At 32.5% G+C, this 17,707-nt stretch overlaps 2 protein-coding genes across 3 annotated transcripts; one reads left to right on the top strand and one right to left on the bottom strand.

Moving 5' to 3' along the window:
- Positions 1-7,482: 7,482 nt before the first annotated feature.
- Positions 7,483-9,973, top strand: LOC122603826 (probable glucuronoxylan glucuronosyltransferase IRX7). 2 transcript variants are annotated; one of them, XR_006324503.1, is made up of 5 exons: positions 7,483-7,947; positions 8,034-8,395; positions 8,571-8,824; positions 8,970-9,648; positions 9,761-9,973. XR_006324503.1 is itself a non-coding variant. In XM_043776651.1 (4 exons), exons 1-4 carry the CDS (start codon positions 7,662-7,664, stop codon positions 9,433-9,435), a joined length of 1,368 nt encoding a protein of 455 aa, XP_043632586.1. In that variant the 5' UTR covers positions 7,483-7,661; the 3' UTR covers positions 9,436-9,733. The 2 variants fall into 2 exon arrangements, 1 of the variants encoding a protein (XP_043632586.1); XM_043776651.1 differs by lacking the exon at positions 9,761-9,973 and having other exon boundaries at positions 8,970-9,733.
- A 4,810-nt stretch (positions 9,974-14,783) lies between these two features.
- On the bottom strand, positions 14,784-17,252 carry LOC122584701 (xyloglucan endotransglucosylase/hydrolase protein 31-like). The gene is made up of 4 exons (XM_043756749.1): positions 16,934-17,252; positions 16,710-16,810; positions 16,141-16,358; positions 14,784-15,324 (listed from the first exon to the last, which is right to left on the bottom strand). The coding sequence occupies exons 1-4, from the start codon at positions 17,148-17,150 to the stop codon at positions 14,955-14,957; spliced, it is 906 nt and encodes a 301-aa protein (XP_043612684.1). The 5' UTR covers positions 17,151-17,252; the 3' UTR covers positions 14,784-14,954.
- Between the last annotated feature and the right edge of the window lie 455 nt (positions 17,253-17,707).

Raw genomic sequence — 17,707 nt, forward strand, 5'->3', positions numbered from 1 at the left:
TTGGTTTTAATAACTTTATTTAGTTAAATACAAATAATTATTTTGAAAAAAAAATGAATATGCCACTTGCGATAAATTTTATGTGGCAATATTTAAAGACAACTTTGTGTTGAGATATGTGATTTTAGAAAATTAAGATAACTATTGTTTTAATATATATATATATATATAGAGATGTTAGTCCTAATAACTAGTACGATGTACGGTGGCTATATAGATTTTATCATAAAGAAATTTGAATATGTCACGTACGGTAGCTAAATTATAATATACGGTAATAATAAATATAATATATGTTTAGTTAGAATTTTGATTTTACCTTAAATTTTTACAATTACATCAAAATTAGAACTTGTAAGCATATTAAATGACGACATATAACTTTGTCATTTCGATCATAAACTCAAATTTTTTAAGTTTTCAATTAATATAAGTAATAGGAATTGAAGAATTGAGAAATAAAAGAAACAATTTTATTAATGAGAAAACGATCAATCAAATAAGGTTATGATGTGTTTTATATCTATAAGTCAAGAGTTTAGAGTTTAATTTTAAGTCTAGTAAGGATATTGAATCTATATACAATTAAAAAAAACTATTTTATAAAAATAATTAAATTAAGAGGATATGTGTCGATCAAGTATTATGTTCGTTTCAAAAAACATCTCAATTCTGATTTAGTTTATTGGTAGATAAAGAGTATATATAAAAATTATTATTAATAGAAATGATAAATGTTAAATGTAACCTATATCTATATAAAAACAGCTCAAAATTAGCATAATAAAAAGATAAGGACATAAATTGACAAATAAAAAAAACACGTACGTAAAAACAAAAGTTTCACAAATGTTTAGGCCAGACGGAGCGCCCTGGGGAGGGAATGGGTACCGGTCCGGTACCGGTTGGCACACCGCGCCGACCCCCCGGTACCAGTAGGGTGGGGAGGGGTAACAGTGGTGCCGGTTTCCATGCCTATGAATTCGAACGTTAACTTAAAAAAATAAAAATAATAATAAGCATATGCGTCCCACCCCAACGGTTCAAAATCATCATTTTCATCTATCTCTTTTCTTCTTCTTTCCTTTTTCTTCTTTGAATTCGTTTTGTTCTTATTTTTTCTTTCTTTCAAACATATCACACAACACACACATATTATCATATATACACTAATACATATATATTTTATCAAACAACAATTATGAACCCTTTCTTCAACAATCTTATATTTTTTGAAAACGTCCCAACACCCTTTCTTTAAAAATCCTAAAGTTTGTAATCATTACCAAGAATATAATTATTGGGTAATTAAAAAGTAAAAATAATAAGTTAGATTTAATAGGAATCTATGTATATATTGGGCCAATTAGGGGTGGAAGATAGAAAGAGAGAGAGAGAGAGCAAGTAGATGGTATTGGGACCAGACTAATACAAAAAAAAAAAACATTTAATTTTTATTATTGTAGTTGTAATAAAATCGATGACAAAATCTAAATTTTGAAGGGGTAATAATTGGCCCCCTTTCCCCCATGTGGTACCGCCATGTAAATTGTAACACCCTAATATTTTAGGGTAATAGAAAATTAACTTTTATCATAGTTTTGACATTAAATTAAATTCCCAATATTTTGTTTTGGGATAAGGGGTTACTTTAGTTGAAACTTTAGTGGTTAGCGGGTATAATACCCACTTAATTAAAAAGAAAACGTGGCAAATGGGGAGATAGTCCAGCCATATTTTGTGATGAATCATGTTTTCACTATCAACTCCCTCTCAATTAATTTCTCACAATTTCTTCTACAATCTTCCATTTACATAAAGTGATGTATGAAATTCTTTCATCTAAATTCCCTTAGTTAATTCAAATAATAAAGAAACAAATTGAGGGTTTATAGTGGATAGATGGTGGCTGAAATTTTACAAGAAGAAAGAAAGAAAACAAAATTAGAGATTTTATATGGTTTTATTGTACCTTGAGGTAAGAATTCTCCCTAATTGTTCAATTGTAAAACTAGGGTTTTTGATTTTTGAAATTAGGGTTCTTCCTATTTGAAATTGGGAATTTGAATAAATTGGGATTTTTGTAAGTTTGGGAATTTGTTAGAATCCTAATGAGATTGTTATGGGAAAATTTGGGAAGATGGAAATGGTGTTTTGATGGTGAACCCATGTTGGTGAAAGTATTGTTTTAGAGTGCTTGGCCAAATTTTTATATTGTAAAAATTATGGGAGATTTTTTATGTAAAATGATCTTGAAAGCCAATCACCATATATGATGGTTGAATTTTGAGTTTGGTTAGTTTTGTGAATGAGTTGAGTTAAGAAAAACTCATAGTGACTTACTTAATGTATAGGTAGAGAATATTGTTATAGTGAGCCAAATAGTCAAGCGTGCCTTTTTGTCAAGAACCAAGGTGAGTGTATATGTATATGATCATAGTTATGTTATATAGAGGTCATAGATGGGTAAATTCCTATGACCCAACTGTATGTTAATTTTGTGTAAGACTAGTAGATATGTAGATACCTACTAGCATAAATTGTGTGTGTAAGACTAGTAGATGTTGAGATAACTACTAGCATATATTGTGTATAAGACTAGTAGATGATGAGATACCTATTAGCATATACTATGTGTAAGACTAGTAGATGATGAGATACATACTAACATATATTACGTGTAATACTAGTAGATGATGAGATACCTACTAGCATACATCATTGGCCAAGTAAAATTAGCATGGTCATGATTTGTTTTATTGTTGTTTTGACTATTGAAAGAACGACTCAAAGTTGCTTGTATGCTTTTAAAATTATATAGCTAGATTATGATCATACATGTATACATTCACTAAGCATGAAGCTTATGTTTTTAGTTGTTTACTCTTTCATAGAAGAAACAGGTGACAAAGAAAATGACTTGATGAAGTTAGGGTAAAGCTTATAGATTTTGAGGATTGCCATTATAGGGTTGGCAGCTTAAATAGTTTTGGGTAGGAATGTCCATTTGCAATTCATGGCTCAATGATACTTTGGTTTTGAGATAAATGTGTTTTTGATGATGTAAAATCTGCAAATATGTTACTTGAGTCTTGGAAATGTCCATTTGTAAATGTTTTTGCAAAATAGGGTTACATGTTGGATAATTGACCCGTTTGGTCGAGTTAATGTATATTTCAATGGTTAAGGTTTTGGATCTATCCATTATGTTGTAATATATGATTTTATTCATTTTGGTGTTTTGGTTTAAAGAACTTGAAACATGAAATGTTAAATATGGATTTTTGGTTAAAATGGAAAAGTGCAGGTTGGACCATAACATTACGGTCCTGACCATAATTTTACGGCCCATTGATTTAGATGAGATCGTAAATTTACGACCCTAGGCCATAAATTTACGGCCCTTGTAATTTCGAGTTGTTTTCAAACAGGGAAGAAAAAAAATCTAAGAGCGAATTACGGCCCATTTTTACGGCTCGTTATAATTTAAGCCATAATTTTACGGTTAAGTTTTTACGGTCAGTTGTAATTAAGCCGTAAATTTACGGCCATCAACCATAAATTTACGGCCACTTTTTACGGTCTGTACAAATAAAAAAGAAAAATCACATTTTTCTTAAATTGAGTCTAGTCGTTTCATTAACGTGTATGACTTGATCCGGATATCCCGTGACTGTTTTCGAAGCATAGCATGGTTTTTCAAGGTATGCAACAATATAATGAAGATATTAGTCTTTGCAAGATTTTTCACTGCGTAAGAAGCATCATAATATCATATCCTTTTTCTCCGAAGAACGTTTGTACTTTGTACACACATTGACTACTCCTACATATATATAATCTCTGCATTAGCTTTATCTAGCTAAATGCCGAGAAGTATAATTCTGCTGCTTTTGCATTTGACCAAACTGTTGATGATAACACATGTCCTAATTTTTTACATCTCTCTTATATATTGCATAATAATAGCTTGCCAATGATGCATGAACGGCCAAATGTATTTGTTTTGGCTTTGCAATCAAATGTATGAAAAGGTTTTGATATGTGGCAAGAATATGCTTACACATGGGGACATAACTCACATGAGACTTAATAATAGACCATGTTATGTGCATTCACAGCTCATACACGTAGGGTCAATATCTTTGTATAACTAGGTCTCTAACTTTAAGACCCTTTTATGGGGTACCCTTAGGTAGGCCTGACCATTTGTGCCCACTTTTGTGGCTTTTTATTCAAGTGTTGGGAATAGGACGCAAAACCCTACATGGCTTGGCCATTCTAGATATGGCAATCATAATTATTAAAAAAGGTATTTGGAATGTTGAACTAATTTGTTTGATAAAACAGGCCTACCCACCAAAAAGAATGGAATAATTTGTCAATTGGGACAACAATAAGGGCCTTTTGTGTTTTTTTTGGAAAATGCAGACAACATATATTACCAAAATAAACAAGGGCCTTTTGTGTTGCTTGAAGTTGTTTTTTTCTTTTTGGCTATCTTGTGGTTTGATGTGTTCTAGACTACTTCTAGTCGTAGTTCTTTTTTTCCTTCTTTTTAATGATGTTTTAAGTGTGTTTGTTTTGATAATATAGTTATAATAATAAAATGCACTAAAACACTAATACCAAGATTTGTTTTTTAATCAACCGGATGCACGTTAAATGTCGTACACATAATTAAGCTACTTTTTCTCTTTAGAAAAGCAAGAATCGTTCATTCATAAAGTATAGTGACATATATGTTCATTGCGGATCGAGTTAACAAACGATTAATATTGTGTTTATTTTTTAAGAACAAGAACCCAATTGATCTTGTGATAACAAATCTGAAATTATATGGTATACCCCTGACCCCTTTTAGTGAAGTAAAAAAACTTCTATGACTTGAATTTCTTATTCTGAAAAGTATGTCTCACTAGCTTTTATGCATTAAAAAGAAAAAGTAAGAAATTAAATGGGCTTTCTCATCTTTTACCATTCTCCAATCGTATCCAGCCACCTTTTTTTTCCAAAAAAATGTATCTAATGGTAACAATTGTCAACTTTATTAAAAAGCCACACAAGTGATATACTTTAATAGCAAACTCGATTAGCCAACCAACACAACACAAAGTAGTAGTACCCAAATCATACTCGAACTCATGTGAGACTCAACATATATGTGCTTTGATGGAGACGGACTTTATATTGTGCTATACAATTTTGAATACTTGTCTTTAATTAAGCTGGCATGGGGTTTTGGACTCGTTCAATATTGATAGAACTTTCTTATTGATATTTTATTTCCTCAATGCGTGTATTTTAAGATACGTATATTATATGACATAATTATCAAGTTGACTTGATATATAGAGTTCCAAACATCCAACCCCACGACTAATCACATCAACAACTTTATTATGTATCATCTGGATTATAAATTGTATGTACATTATCATGTCGTTATCATCTGGCCCTAATTAACGATTAAAGTTTATCCTTGAATTGCATACCCGGTGTTGGCCATGTCCCCATCTCAAGGCTTAGTACGACTTTTATTTGCCAAACTTGTATAGTTGTATCTTGCAACTAATGCATTCAAAATCTCGTATTCAAATTCAATAGAGATTAAATTGGAACGAGTTGATAATTGATTATATGTTGAATAATTTCGCATAGATATTTTTTTGTTTCAAAGTCAAAGTTACGGTCATGTCAACTACTTTATAATTACCACTTTTCAATTTTTTTTATAAGAACTTCGTGTACCATGGAAGTATATATGGAACACAATCCATGCATAAACGTTATTTATTTAATTATCTAAAAGACCTTATTTTATAATAACCCAAATAAATTGTGTCTGTAGATCTATGTCAGTACCGAAATGAATGTGTTTGATGAAAGATAAGGTGAAGACTTGCTTAAGTTTCACGACGATTGTTTATCCAAAACGATTAACATAGGATTGTTAGGATTTGCTATTTTTCTTTATGAGAACTTTTTACCCAGAAGTCCAGAACAATCATTTATCAGTGTTGCCGTAAGTTTAGTGAAAGTAGTGGTTAAAGTGAAAATAAGTTACTTGATGTCTTGATTAGTATAGTTAATTAGTTATCATAGCTGAAAATGAGAAGTTTAGTTTATTTAAACCTGGAAACTTGAAATTATTGGTCCATATACATCATCCAATCAAATACTCGTAAATTATAAACAAAAATGAGCTACCACTAAACTGCACATATATTAATATTTTATATGGCTTACAGTATATTTTATTTTCGAAAAGTATTTTATATGGCTTATAGAAACATCGGACACTTAACTTATAAATTAGTTAAATTAGTGGCCCCATATTACTTCCATAATCTATGCAAGTATGCATCATCGGTGTAACGATTTCATCCCCTCATGTTGCACTATGACCTAAAAGATATAATTTTTTTTATCAGACCAACTCATTTATCAATTATTGGGGTTTGTTAATTTGGAGCTTTACAAGTCTCCTCCTTATCATATTCATTCACTTTCTTTGATTAATACTATGTTCATTTGTTAACTTTTTTTTCCCTTTACTAACTTTTTAGATTATGACATTCCATAGCAGTACATTAGTTTATGAGTTAGCATAAAAGGTTCTTTTTCACTAATCATAAATTTTATTTTATTTTTCACTAATCAAACGAATTACTTTGGCTATGATGAATGTGTATTTGTGTGTATATTGTTAAACGAATTAGTTTGGCCAGGATGTATTTTGTTAAATGATTATCTGATATGATAAAATTAATAATTTTCTTAATACATATTGTTAGATACGGTTTCTAAATAACTACATATAAGTATAATTATAATGATTATAAAAAAAATTTGTTTTTGAACGAATATTACATTAACTCTAAACTACCCGAAATATTACAAATTATGTCTATGTCAGGATTTGAACTATAATTAGTATTTTTCTAATACAATCAATTATTTTAAAAAAATGATAAATACTCTTAAAAGTTAATCTAAAAATCCTTCTAAATTTTTTTAATCATATCTCCTAATTTTTAGTTCATTCCTTTTGGAATATTAATCGTTTGTTTTACTTTAATTTATTTTAATCCAAGAAAGAAAATAAACAAAATCCAAAGGAAATTATAGAAAGGAGACCCACAACCAGCTCATATCTTCACCATCTATGAATGCATCCAACATTATACTATCAGAAAAGATCAGATTCACCAGTTGCACCAGCATTTAAGCACACGGTACAACCCACTAATGCATATTCAGTACTTCCAGGTTGGCCTCAGGGACAATCTAGTCATTTCGTATTCAACGGTCTTTTCACAAAACCAAGACACGAACCACCATTGATCATCTTGAAAACAGCATTCTTCCTTGTTTAATGTTTCATTAAAAACAAATAAAACCCTTTACTCATATACGGAATACTAATTAATTAATTAATTCTTCAGTTTTTATTTAATATTTCTATAGAAAACGGTCTTCCAACAAACCCACCACCATCTTTTATTTTCTTAATTTGTTTTTCGTGATTTCTACTTCTTCTTCTTCTTTCACCCATAATCGAAAGCTTCATTTCAACCAATATTTGATAACACGCATCTATCTAACTTTCTTCATTCCATCATAATCAAATGGATATTTATTAGATATATATTTTGACAATGGCGGAGATTCATAGATCCATCAAAAATAGGAAGGGATTCTATGTGAAGATGAAGTTTTTCCGTACCAAAAATGGGAAATTAGAGAAACCATTTTTCGTCAGATACTTCAAATGGCTTTTATGGTTTTCATTATCATTTTATTTCTTTGCTAAGTTTCTTAATAATCACGAACCCGATACTACTTCTTTGAAGACAACCGTACCGTCGCATTCTTCGCAATCAAATTTCATTTCTCGTGCCCTTTCCGAATCCTCAATTATCCAACATCCTAAAAACAACCAAGGTTTTTTATCCTACCTTATTGTTAATTTTGTCATTTTTTATTAATATGAATGACTTGGTTTCATATATATAATTTTTTTTTTGCAGGTATATTGAAGGGGATGAAAGTATATGTATACGAATTACCATCAAAGTACAACACGGATTGGCTAGCAAACGAGCGATGTAGCAACCATTTATTCGCTTCAGAAGTAGCGATTCATCGAGCATTGTTGAAAAGCGATTTCCGAACATCTGACCCGTACGATGCTGATTTTTTCTATGTACCTGTTTACGTTTCTTGCAACTTTAGCACCGTGAATGGATTTCCCGCCATTGGTCACGCCCGTGGTCTCCTATCGTCTGCGGTCAACCACATATCCTCGGAGCTCCCGTTTTGGAACCGGAGCAACGGGTCGGATCACGTATTCGTTGCTTCTCATGATTATGGAGCCTGTTTCCATGCTATGGTAAATATAATATAAATTTTTCGTAACGTCTAAAATTATACTCGTATTTAATTTAATTGGGAGCTATTACTAAAAGAGTAGTCGTAGCTAGTCTAATTTATTTTTGATGTATTAAAATTAAGGATTATTAATTAAACTGATAGAATACTTGGTATCATTTTTTGTGTGGTTATAGGAGGATCGAGCAATTGCTGGTGGAATACCGGAGTTCATGAAGAAATCGATAATATTACAAACATTCGGTGTAAAATACCAACATCCTTGTCAAAATGTGGACAGCAGTGTCGTCATTCCGCCTTACGTTTCACCACGAAGCCTGCAATCGACGTTGGAAAAGTCTCCGATCGATGGTCCGCGCGACATCTTTGTGTTCTTTCGTGGAAAAATGGAAGTCCATCCCAAAAACGTCAGCGGACGTTTCTATAGCAAGTAAGTTACATTTTTCGCTTTTTAATTTGGTACACTACTTTAATGAAACTTTATAAGTATTATGTTAAAAACACGTTACAAACACAGATATATTTTACTGGTAACTTTTATGTAACGCATCTTGTTGGAAATGTGTTTTTTTTAGGCGTGTAAGGACGGAAATATTGCGAAAGTATGGAAATGACAAGAGATTTTATTTAAAGCGACACCGTTTTGCTGGTTACCAAAACGAGATAGTTCGATCGGTGTTTTGTTTGTGCCCGTTAGGATGGGCACCTTGGAGTCCAAGGCTAGTGGAATCGGTTGCGTTAGGTTGCGTTCCCGTTATAATAGCGGACGGAATCCGTCTACCATTCGAATCCACGGTTTCGTGGTCGGATATATCTTTAACCGTAAGGGAAAAAGATATATCCAAACTTGGTGGCATACTAGAGGACGTGGCGTCAACAAACTTATCGGCAATACAACGAAATTTATGGGACCATAAGCTCCGACGGGCCCTTCTTTTCCATGATGACGTGGAATACGGCGATGCAACATGGGAGGTCCTTGTTGCGTTATCCAAAAAAATCGGTAGGTCTCACCGGCGGTCGAAGGTTTCGAGCGAGTGAAGGGGTTACACGTGGCGATTTTCGATTGGAAAGGCGGTTGCCAGCTAATTTTGTTTGGTTCCAACATGGCATTGGTGTGTGGGACCCGGGGTTGTGGTGGCTGAGTTGGCAATTGTTTGTATGTATATGTGTATGGGGTTGGGATGGGATGAGGTGAGGTGAAGTGAAGTGGTCCTCATGGGTTGATAATGTAGACCAACCTGTCAATGATAGGTATATACACTCGGACCCCTTGTAAAAATATAAAATGATCTGATTGAGAAACGATAAATATACAGAATCCAGTTTACACAGCGCACTTACTTTTGTTTTTATTTTGTTGTAGGAAGTGTTTGTTCACATTTTGTTCTAGCAAAGTTAGTCTCCAGCAACTTCGTCTGCTTTAATTATTAGTTTTATTATGTTTGCGAGAAGTATATTTGAAGATAAAATATTAGGTAAGGGTCATGAAGCTGTTAAGAAAAAGGTTTGAAAACAACCATTAAAATACCAGTTAATTCGTCTATATATGTCATAGACAAAAGCTCTAATTTCTCTAGTAACCGGAACTTATATTCCTCTTGGTTTGAAAAGTTGATCGTCTTTTGAGTAGAGTTTGTGACATGATCAGTAACGTATAATACAAATAATAATTACAGAAAAGAAAGGTCAACTATTTGATGACAATGTTTTAGCATATTATTTGGGAGGATTGGTAAATGTATGAAACTAAACGGGGTGAAGTTGCTATATATGAAAAGGATAAGGGTTGTGTGAAAACATTCTATAAGGATGGCGGGAAAACAAAGGTGAAAAGTTGTAAATACTTCTAACTAAAAGGGGTTAAGTGAGCAACATTGCAACATTGAAGGGTTGATTTTGTTGGGAAACGAGGGGGAAGCACGTGAGTATGGGGTTAAAAGAGGAAAGAGAGTGTCAGAAGTCAGAAGAACTTGTTTGTTGTTGATATAATAAATAATAAATAAATAAATATAAATATAAATAAATAAAAATGTAAATGAGAATTGGGGGGGTGGGCATGGGAAGTGGTGGAGACAAAGGTGCTGGTTTTCAACGGTCACGGCTTCTTCATGTTCGAGTTAAATGCCCAACGTACTACTACTTGCTTGCTCACACCTTTTTTTATACTTCACTTTACTCTCGTTCATTTATTATTTAATCAACCAATGGCTTTATAGAAAGATAATAAAATAACTCATACCAAGAAAAACTAATATACGGAGTATTATATAATCTATCATCTTATCGACAAGTTTCATGGTCAATATGATAATGAAAAATTAAAAATAAACCATGCGATGATATTGGGAACGTATAACATGGTTTGGTGTGAATTTAATGTAGAACCACGTACATGCATCCCAAGGTACCTTTAGGCGCACATATTGAAACGAATGGAATGGTATCCTATCTATCGATATGAGAAGAAAAATCGGCATCTTTTGATAATTTCATTAATATATATGAATATAATAAGCTCTTGAACAAAATAATTCATTAGGATTGGATATCCTATGACCTATCATATCATACCACCTCTGATTATTAAACATAAGCTATTAACTGATTATCACATCTATAATAATAGTGGACCGACTTATATGTTTTCTTAACATATATTTATCTGTATAGAAAAATAATACTATTTATGCTTGGTTTGTGAATTGAAAATGTAGACAAAATATACTATATTCGTTCGGATCTCAATGATTGTCCGTGACATTTAGCAAGAGGTTTCTTTAATTAAATGCATGTTCTTGAATTTGCCACTAGGTAAAATACCCATGTCGAGCAAGAGGCTTTGAAACCTTCTAACACCATCAATTTTTCGTTGTCTAAAATATATACAAGGTTTCATTATTATACAAAGAGTTTTACCTAATGTTGTATCTTAACAGAACGTTCAAGAAAAAATAGACCTTCAACCTTAACATTCTTATGTTCATATATTGAATTGAATATGCGTATTAATTTATCAATTCTAACTGAATCACTTGATTTTGATTTACCATAAAAATTGTAAATGATAACTAGCAATAAAGATCTAAGCAAAAGAAACAATAAGGATGTATGAATATAAGTAAGTAACATATGATATTGTTTTCCACAGGTTTGGTTTCAATATCATCCGGAAGGTTTGGATTTAAACAACCTCCAACTACTTGATCAAAGATAAGCCTTGCTGAACATAAAAATTGAACCATTGATTCCTGTTTTTAAAAATTAGGACTCCAACTACTTAATTTAACCTATTTTGTTTAAGATGTACGTATGAATGTGGCTGTTTCAAATGAAAGGAAAATTAAAGATGGCTGGCCAAAATAATTAGTATTAGGGTACAATTGAGGCAAAAGGTTAACAAGTTGCAATAGTATTTCCCTTTAATCTATCATACATATTATATATGGGAACTGATATTTATACCAAACATTTTGATAAATTTATCAAATTGCACAAGGTTTATGACATGTTGTACAAGTGTCTAATGCATAACTTTGATAGATTAATAAATTAAAACAAATAATACAAATATCATCTTCCATTATATATATTCTATATCACAAATGAAATCAACATTTTTTAGATTTAATTTATATTTTAAAAAAAACAACTACCTCGTTGTTTGCGAGTAATAAACAGGAAGAGTTTTACTTTTTTGCGAAATGCGATGTTAAACTACCAAGCGATCACATGGATTTTGGAATGGCTATAATTAGTGCTTGGTCAATCTCCTTCAATAGATATATGTTGGGCTACCTTTCAGAAAGAAAAAAAAAGATATATGTTGGGCTTCCAATTATATTTGGACATCTTTAATTTTACACAAATGGGTATACTAATATCTGGAACAATGTGGGAATTTTCAATGGGCTTTTGTTTGGCTATAACTAGTGTTTGTACAATGGATTAGGTTAAAAGATTTGGAGGTGTTTGATGGGTTGGACGGCGATTCCCTGCTAGTAAGGTATGAGAACCTTTTGTACGCCGGTTTAGATGTGTTTTAGATATCTTAGGGTTTTGCCCGTGGATCTTGTATGTGTTTTAGGGTTTTGGCCGTAGTAGGCATCATGATAATGATTAGGGTTTTCCCCCTTTTATAGCTGCTTTTTCGTGGAGAATAAGTCTCTCTCACGCGTTTTATATCTTTGGTAATGATTACCTTTATTTAAGGAAGTGATATGATCGTATCTTTTCATGTTTATCTTCTTTTCCCCAGGCTATGTGATACCCTGGGTGATCTTTTTAGCCTACCTAGGGTGAGACTTTATCCTGGGTGACGGTGGGTACACCATCCATTAGTGCTTGGTCGATCTCCTTCAATAGATCGATGCCAACACAGAACGTAGGAAAAAATGGTATTGGGAGGCTGTTTGGTGTCGGGAGCGATAGCCGATACGTGACGGTTGTTCTTAGTGTAAGTTAATAATGTAAAGGTAATTAATGTCAAAGAAGACAGTGTATTTATTTTAGTAAGAAAATAGAATAATTATTTTAGTAGTTAATTGTTAAGTGTTAGGTATGTTGATTGTATAAGGCAATTTGGGTAAATTTGTTAATTCGCATGAGAAAATAAAAGGAGAAGGGGTGGGGTCATTGGCCTATCTAGTATTATAGAAACAAATTTTTATTCTTTGATTATTATATCTATTATCTAAATCCAAGTCTTTTCTTTTCTATTCATAAGTAACATGAAAAAAAACTTTATCTGATTTTACCTGTTCTATAATTGCACGTAGGTTTTATATATTTCCATAGATGGTTTCCTAACTTATTGGCACTTGAACTTATTGAACCAATCTATCGTTAGTCAGAGGTAATAATGAGATATTTCTATAACATTTGTATACATCAAAATGTTAACTACGGTGTTATATCATTTGTACTGTATTGAGATGCACCTAATTAGGTTATGATAAATTAAACCAATAAACACAAATCTCACACATATTCAACCGAAGATTATTAAGAACCGATGCTAATCAGTAATGTTCTAGAAGCTGAAGCTGGTGGGTGAGGCGACCCTAAAGCATATCCAATGGGGTCATGTGACCCCCGCTTTAAGATTTTATTTTGCTTCCACAAATTAGTGGTTAATTTTTCGAAAGAAAAAAAAATATTATGACCCCATATGGCTTGAAACTTTTGACTATGGAAGAACCAAGAATGCAAGATAAACCATTAATAACAACTAACAGAGCCCATTTATATAGACACAAAAATCAGCCCAACTAACAAAGGTTCACACTATTGTTTTACGAGTAAATAATTGATGTTTTAATTATACACGTGCGATTGAAAGTGTATTATAACGACCCGTTTGAAAAATTTTGTTGCACAAACCAACTTACCTGTTTCTTTTGCCACATAAAAATTGGGCCCTAGTAAATTTATATCTTGAATTTACCATTGTGTTCAGATAACTGAAATAGGCAGAGGGATCTTGTGCTTTTAACCCAAAAATTATGTGATTGTCCTGGCTCTAGCTATAGGGTCTTGCTAGAAGTTTGTTATTGACGTAATCATCAAGCTGCTTATGAAATGTTAATGAGTGAGATGTATAATAATTACATGTTAAGCTACTTTCGTTTTATTATTATCCATCGGAAATCTATTACGAGTTAACAATATAGTATATATAATATATGTTGAATAGAATAAAGTTACATAACCAAACGATCATGGTAGAGGGGTCGTTCATTCTACTTGTAGATAGCATCCTTTGTAAACATTATCATCATATCAAAAAAGAGATTGATTGGCATCAATTACTATCATATATAGTTGTGGACCTATGATATTTGTCAATAAACCAAACAATACAAACAGGGAATCGAGATAGATACTTGTATATCATCTACGTCCGTACTGCTCCTCGTGGAGTAGATCCCGCATCCAACCAAGTCTTTGACCAGGAAACGGGATAATCCCCACTACCGCTGCCAGGGCAGCCGGGACCCAAAAATTGAAGCATTGTAGTTCTATGACTTCTATCCTTTCATCTTTTGTATGTGAGTCAAAAAAACTAACGAGATCGTTCATAAAGTTAACAAAAATAAAATAAAAAAGAACACAAACGTTTGAGAAAATAATGTTATTTGTTAATTAGTGACCGTCTTTCTTTAATTCGAAATTTCGTACGTTTTAGCTATAAATTTTGTAATGAACACAATCCAAATGACTGTTGATAACTACAATCCAAATGACTGTTGATGAAATCAATATTCAAAAAATAATCAGTATATATTCTGTCTAGAGAAAATTGTCTCATTTCATTTCAATAATGGAGGGATTAACCCTTCAACGATTAGATGTATAATTTATTGATTGAAAACGACGACAATAAATAATAAGTACAAACACTCTTTAATAATTCCTTTCCTTGCTTTTGTATACTAATAACAAAGCACAACACAACAAAAAAGGACAAAACACATAACACATAGTACAATTTACGACTTTGGACCCATATAACGAACCTACATTCCCTTTTAATACAACCCGGCCCATTTTCAATTCTTTTAATTAAAACACTCCGGTGTTTGGTTGTGGTCTCTCTTTGGGTCACCACAATAGTCATAAACCTTGTTGTTTCTTTGAACCCATTGCATTGCGGCCACTTGTTGTCGGCTCAGTCCCCGGCCAGTGGTGGTCGGGGAACTAGATGGAGGGCGACACGAGTCTTGTGAGTCGGCCGTACAACCTTTGAGTTTGAAGTCGCTATACTTACCGATAAAAGGTTGGTACCCGTAATTTGCTTTGTATCTACCATTTTCAGTCGCCCATGAAGATGCATCCCATATTGAACCATACACGTACATTGGTCTTAAAGGAAACGTTGCATCACTTTTTCTCGGGTACCTTCTGATTGGCACATCGTCTACGAAAAATCTGCGCATGTCATTTCGAAAGATTTCAATTTAATTTGCATTTATGTCATTTTTTTTGTTTTGTTTTGTTTTTTTTTTTTTTTGTCGTGACCACACATTAGAATCCAAATATCGAAATCATCAATAATACGAGTAGTCTAATTCAATATAAGGATGTATAATATAATATTGGTGATCAAGTAATTTTGAGAGAAAGCAAGACGTCCCATAAAACAAATATACGAGTAATTAATTAGTTTGTTCTAAAAATGATATATCTTTTTAATAAATAGTCTAATAACTTCTTTACTTTTAACCATCTTCTTATTTGATAAGTATAAACTGTTTTATTTTCTCTTAACCTTATCAATCTCTCATTTTAACAAAGGTCATGATGACATTATTAAAAGAATTGTTAGGTTAATTATCTAAGAAAATAGTACGGAGTATATCATTTGCCTTCAATATTATATATGGAAAACTTAACTATACCATCTACTAGATTTTAAACATGCACCAACCAATGCACCATAGATTTTTTCAAGCTAGCTAGCTTTTAATTATTCCATATTTAACACTGGACACGTGTAACTATCATTTCCTCCTTAAATGGACTTTCTCCCTATGGCTATCATCTTTTCCGTGATGTATGACTTATTTTAAAATGACTCGCGCGAGATAAAAACTCACATGTACATATAGTGACCTCCGCTAATAATTCATAACGTACACTAGCTCTTTTATAATAAGTAAACATTAATTAATTAATGAAACTTAATAATTAGCTTAGGTAGAATGAAAAAAGATTAATTCGAGCAGAGAAATAAAATTAACTGACATGATCTCATCGGGTGTCCATAGCATTGCATAGTGGTGATAATCCTGGGTAGGATCGAACCAAAGATGAAACTTCTGTTCTCGGCCTATGATGTTCCCATCTCCACTTCCTCTAATGTACACATTCGTTTGTAATGTATATGGTTTATCCGGTGTTGTCCCTAGGAACTCGATATCGACTTCATCATGGTTTCCAGGATGATCCTCGTTATTTGAAAGCTGTAAATATTATATCATGAAAAATAATTAGCAACAAACTAATTAACCTCAAAAGATTTAGATATATATAATAATTAACATACATCATGCATGAAAATTAACTAGCAAATATTCTGGGATTAACCCCAAAATAACGCTATAACGTAGTTTTGCATTGTGTTATTTATTTATTTATCAAGATCATGTATATACTACTAATCAAACTTTCACATGTTGCTCAAATTCAACAGGTTTTTTCATCCATTTTGCTAGCTTTCATAATCGAACGTTGGCATTATTTAGGCCTAGCTTATACGCATTTTTTTTACTTGGATTCAGAATTAATATCATGCTTAATTCATAAGTACGTACGTAGAATGATGTGATGACTCCGGCTGTGTAACCAGGGTGTAGCTTAACTGCCGTCCCAAAGTAACCTGATTTATACAACTCTTTTGACTTAAAACCGCTTCCTGCAACATTAATTTCAAAAACTTATTATCATCACAAATGATCGAGAACGTACAATATATTATGTCGTATATCCAACATACAATACATTATTACAATTCATAGATATATATAAAGTGACTTACCGGAGGACTTATCGAGCCATATAGTAAGTGAGCTCTGGTCGACCCTCTGGTTCTGTGGGCCCCATAAGGTTCGATAGGCTTGTTGAAAAGTAACGGTATCAACTCTAGAGCTAGGGTTGTAGCCGGGTGAGGGTGGGTTGCCTTGAGCATTGGTTGAAGTAGTAGTTGTGATCATGAAGATCAGTAGTATAAGAGTGGTGGGAAATAAAATAGCCATGGATCGAACGAAGAGTTAATTAGTTTATAGATTGATGCTTCAAATAAAAATACGATGGATATAGCTAATTAAGCTATTTAATTAGCTAGCTAGCTAGGAGAAATAAGAGGCGTGTATATATGTATATATTTATTAAGAACACGTTGATGAAAGTGTGTATAAATAAACAGATAGATTATGATCGAAGGGACCCAGGCATGCAATGATTTAGGGTTGATATCGTTATACATAAGATACTATAATAAACAAAAAAGTATTTGTAAATGCTTTTGATACGTGGGAGATAGCTAGATATCGATCAACTTTACGATATCTCATTATTGATCTTGTATTTATGAAACAGCTAGTACGTCCGTTTTTTGGTACCGTTGCTCACTGATGAATTGGCCGGTCTCAATCCTTAATTTAAAAATAAAATGTAAAAGTAAACCACTGGGTTAAAACCCAATGGCCAGAGGTGTTTCACTAAACCTACTATACGGGGCCCCGGGGAAGTTTACTCCAGATTGGTCTCGAGTTCGAGCCTTGGTAGGTTCTCCTCGACGGTATTTTCCAAT

The sequence above is a fragment of the Erigeron canadensis genome, chromosome 1 (genome assembly GCF_010389155.1).
Source record: "Erigeron canadensis isolate Cc75 chromosome 1, C_canadensis_v1, whole genome shotgun sequence".
Taxonomy (NCBI): domain Eukaryota; kingdom Viridiplantae; phylum Streptophyta; class Magnoliopsida; order Asterales; family Asteraceae; genus Erigeron; species Erigeron canadensis.